This window comes from Colias croceus, chromosome 8, assembly GCF_905220415.1.
Source record: "Colias croceus chromosome 8, ilColCroc2.1".
Lineage (NCBI taxonomy): Eukaryota > Metazoa > Arthropoda > Insecta > Lepidoptera > Pieridae > Colias > Colias croceus.
This window is the reverse complement of record NC_059544.1, coordinates 11,647,689-11,651,232: the sequence shown is the minus strand read 5'-3', so window position 1 is coordinate 11,651,232 and position 3,544 is coordinate 11,647,689. Positions and strand designations below refer to the sequence as shown.

At 44.8% G+C, this 3,544-nt stretch overlaps 1 protein-coding gene across 1 annotated transcript; it reads left to right on the top strand.

The window, feature by feature from the left end:
• Positions 1-170: 170 nt before the first annotated feature.
• Positions 171-2,106, top strand: LOC123693737. Its single transcript, XM_045638938.1, has 2 exons — positions 171-1,431; positions 2,066-2,106. The coding sequence occupies exons 1-2, from the start codon at positions 171-173 to the stop codon at positions 2,104-2,106; spliced, it is 1,302 nt and encodes a 433-aa protein (XP_045494894.1).
• Positions 2,107-3,544: the final 1,438 nt, after the last annotated feature.

Below are 3,544 nucleotides of genomic sequence, written 5' to 3'. Positions count from 1 at the left end.
GGAACGTGAGGCGGGTGATCAGCAGCTACCTGAGTGAAAGGGGAGTGAAAGTTAGATATGCGGGTGTGCAAGTGAGTAGGGGGACCAGCAAGGGGTGCGTGCAGGGGTCCATAGGCGGACCAATCCTGTGGAACCTCTTGCTGGACCCTCTGCTATGGATGTTAGAGGAGATGAAAGTATTCTGTCAGGCGTTTGCCGACGACATTGTGTTGGTGTTCGAGGGTGATACAGCACTTGAAATAGAAGTTAAAGCGAACCGTGTCCTAAACGCAATAGATCAATGGGGAAAGGAAAACAAACTAAAATTTGCACCGCATAAAACTTGTGCCCTCCTTTCCACGAGGAGGTTGAAATATGACGTGCCACGGCTCGCTATGGGAAGTGTGGAAATTAAATATTTTTCTCAGATTAAGATATTAGGCCTTACAATTGACAGCGGCCTCACCTTTAACGCCCACGTCGGGACGGTATGCCAAAAGGCAATCGCCCGGTACAAACTCTTAGCTAGGGCAGCCAGAGTTGGTTGGGGACTTAGCCCAGATATCATCCGAACTATATATGTAGCAGTAATCGAACCGACTATTATGTATGCATCGGCAGCGTGGGCACCCACCGTGGAAAAGATGGGGGTCCAAAAAAGGCTGAACACCGTACAACGGGGGTTCGCCCAAAAGATCTGCCGAGCATATCGGACCGTCTCCCTGAACTCAGCTATGCTGTTGGCTGGGATACTCCCCCTTGACCTCAGAATACTCGAAGTTTCGAGATTATATGGGATCAAGAAGGGGGTGTCGCACCCAGCGTTGGGAGACAGGGAGGTGGAAAGAATGGCTCCGGCGATTGAGGACCCACATCCGGCAGAGCAGGAAGGGCTGGGGTTCGGGCTGGTGGACGAGGACTCGTATTCCGACGTGGCTAATAGCCACGTACATAGGATCTACACGGACGGCAGCAAGATTGAGGGTCGAGTCGGAGCCGCCCTTTCCGTATGGGAGGGGGAGGCCGAGACGAAGGCCGTCAAGCTTGCTTTGCCGCCGTATTGCACCGTCTACCAGGCCGAACTCCTAGCGCTCCAAAGAGCAGTAATTAGAGCCTGCAAGAGTGGAGTGGCGAAGGTCGGCATCTTCAGCGACTCCAGATCGGCCCTCCAGGCCGTCACACTCGGTTCCCCCCACCCCCTTGCTGTGCAAACAAGGGCGGCCCTCCGAAAAGCTGCTTCGCAGAGGCGGGAGGTCGCTCTGTTTTGGATTAAGGCGCACGCAGGGCTAAGGGGGAACGAAAGAGTGGACCAATTAGCCAAGGAGGCCGCTCTGGGGTCGAAGAGGAAACCCGACTACGATCTGTGTCCTGTTTCATTCGTCAAGCGTATCCTGAGACAGGATACGATCGGGGAATGGGACAGGAGATACGATGTGGGGGAGACGGCTGGAGGCACGAAGCTCTTTTTCCCAAGCGCTGCTGCTGCATACAAAATAGTTCGGAAAATAAACATCACTCACCACACCACACAAGCACTGACTGGACACGGTGGATTCGCCTTCTACTTGAACAGATTCAAGCTGAAGGAGAATCCATCGTGTCTGTGTCAGCCCGGAGTCGACGAGACGGTTTCTCACCTGTTGCTCGAGTGTCCGATTTTTGCAAGAGATAGATATGTTATTGAGCAAAAATTGGGCATCGCGATGACGGGTGAGAATCTGCCTGCGGCCCTGGGGGACGAGACGAGAAATGAGTTTTTAGAGTTTTGTCAACAAATTGTGAGGGTGGTGAACAAACGAAATTGTGATAAGCTACTGTGATATTAGGGTTAAGTAATTGTTGTGCCGTTTTAATTAATATTGTTTTATTTGATTGTAATGTTTAATTGTAATATTTTGTTTTAAATGTCATCTTTTATTATTGTATTTTAATATTAATTTTAAATAATTTTACCGGACATTGTTAATATTTTGTATTTCATATTTGTATTTATAATCATTGTATTTTTAATTTAGGCCTAATTGTTAATAAAAAATTTGTGGTATTTGATTAAATGAATAAAAAACACCTCTGGACTATATTCCAGAGCAAAGCACACAACACCCTGAGATGGCGGGTGCTTTTTAAAAAAAAAAAAAAAAAAAAAAAAAAAAAAAACCTAACCTAACCTAACCTAACCTAACCTAACCTAACCTAACCTAACCTAACCTAACCTAACCTAACCTAACCTAACCTAACCTAACCTAACCTAACCTAACCTAACCTAACCTAACCTAACCTAACCTAACCTAACCTAACCTAACCTAACCTAACCTAACCTAACCTAACCTAACCTAACCTAACCTAACCTAACCTAACCTAACCTAACCTAACCTAACCTAACCTAACCTAACCTAACCTAACCTAACCTAACCTAACCTAACCTAACCTAACCTAACCTAACCTAACCTAACCTAACCTAACCTAACCTAACCTAACCTAACCTAACCTAACCTAACCTAACCTAACCTAACCTAACCTAACCTAACCTAACCTAACCTAACCTAACCTAACCTAACCTAACCTAACCTAACCTAACCTAACCTAACCTAACCTAACCTAACCTAACCTAACCTAACCTAACCTAACCTAACCTAACCTAACCTAACCTAACCTAACCTAACCTAACCTAACCTAACCTAACCTAACCTAACCTAACCTAACCTAACCTAACCTAACCTAACCTAACCTAACCTAACCTAACCTAACCTAACCTAACCTAACCTAACCTAACCTAACCTAACCTAACCTAACCTAACCTAACCTAACCTAACCTAACCTAACCTAACCTAACCTAACCTAACCTAACCTAACCTAACCTAACCTAACCTAACCTAACCTAACCTAACCTAACCTAACCTAACCTAACCTAACCTAACCTAACCTAACCTAACCTAACCTAACCTAACCTAACCTAACCTAACCTAACCTAACCTAACCTAACCTAACCTAACCTAACCTAACCTAACCTAACCTAACCTAACCTAACCTAACCTAACCTAACCTAACCTAACCTAACCTAACCTAACCTAACCTAACCTAACCTAACCTAACCTAACCTAACCTAACCTAACCTAACCTAACCTAACCTAACCTAACCTAACCTAACCTAACCTAACCTAACCTAACCTAACCTAACCTAACCTAACCTAACCTAACCTAACCTAACCTAACCTAACCTAACCTAACCTAACCTAACCTAACCTAACCTAACCTAACCTAACCTAACCTAACCTAACCTAACCTAACCTAACCTAACCTAACCTAACCTAACCTAACCTAACCTAACCTAACCTAACCTAACCTAACCTAACCTAACCTAACCTAACCTAACCTAACCTAACCTAACCTAACCTAACCTAACCTAACCTAACCTAACCTAACCTAACCTAACCTAACCTAACCTAACCTAACCTAACCTAACCTAACCTAACCTAACCTAACCTAACCTAACCTAACCTAACCTAACCTAACCTAACCTAACCTAACCTAACCTAACCTAACCTAACCTAACCTAACCTAACCT

Bases quoted from the DNA above. Each gene is read 5' to 3' on its own strand.
- LOC123693737 (XM_045638938.1), top strand. From the start codon at position 171: ATGAAAGTATTCTGTCAGGCGTTTGCCGACGACATTGTGTTGGTGTTC. The intron at 1,432-2,065 runs GCACGAAGCTCT...ACTATATTCCAG, and splicing joins TGTGGGGGAGACGGCTGGAG to AGCAAAGCACACAACACCCT.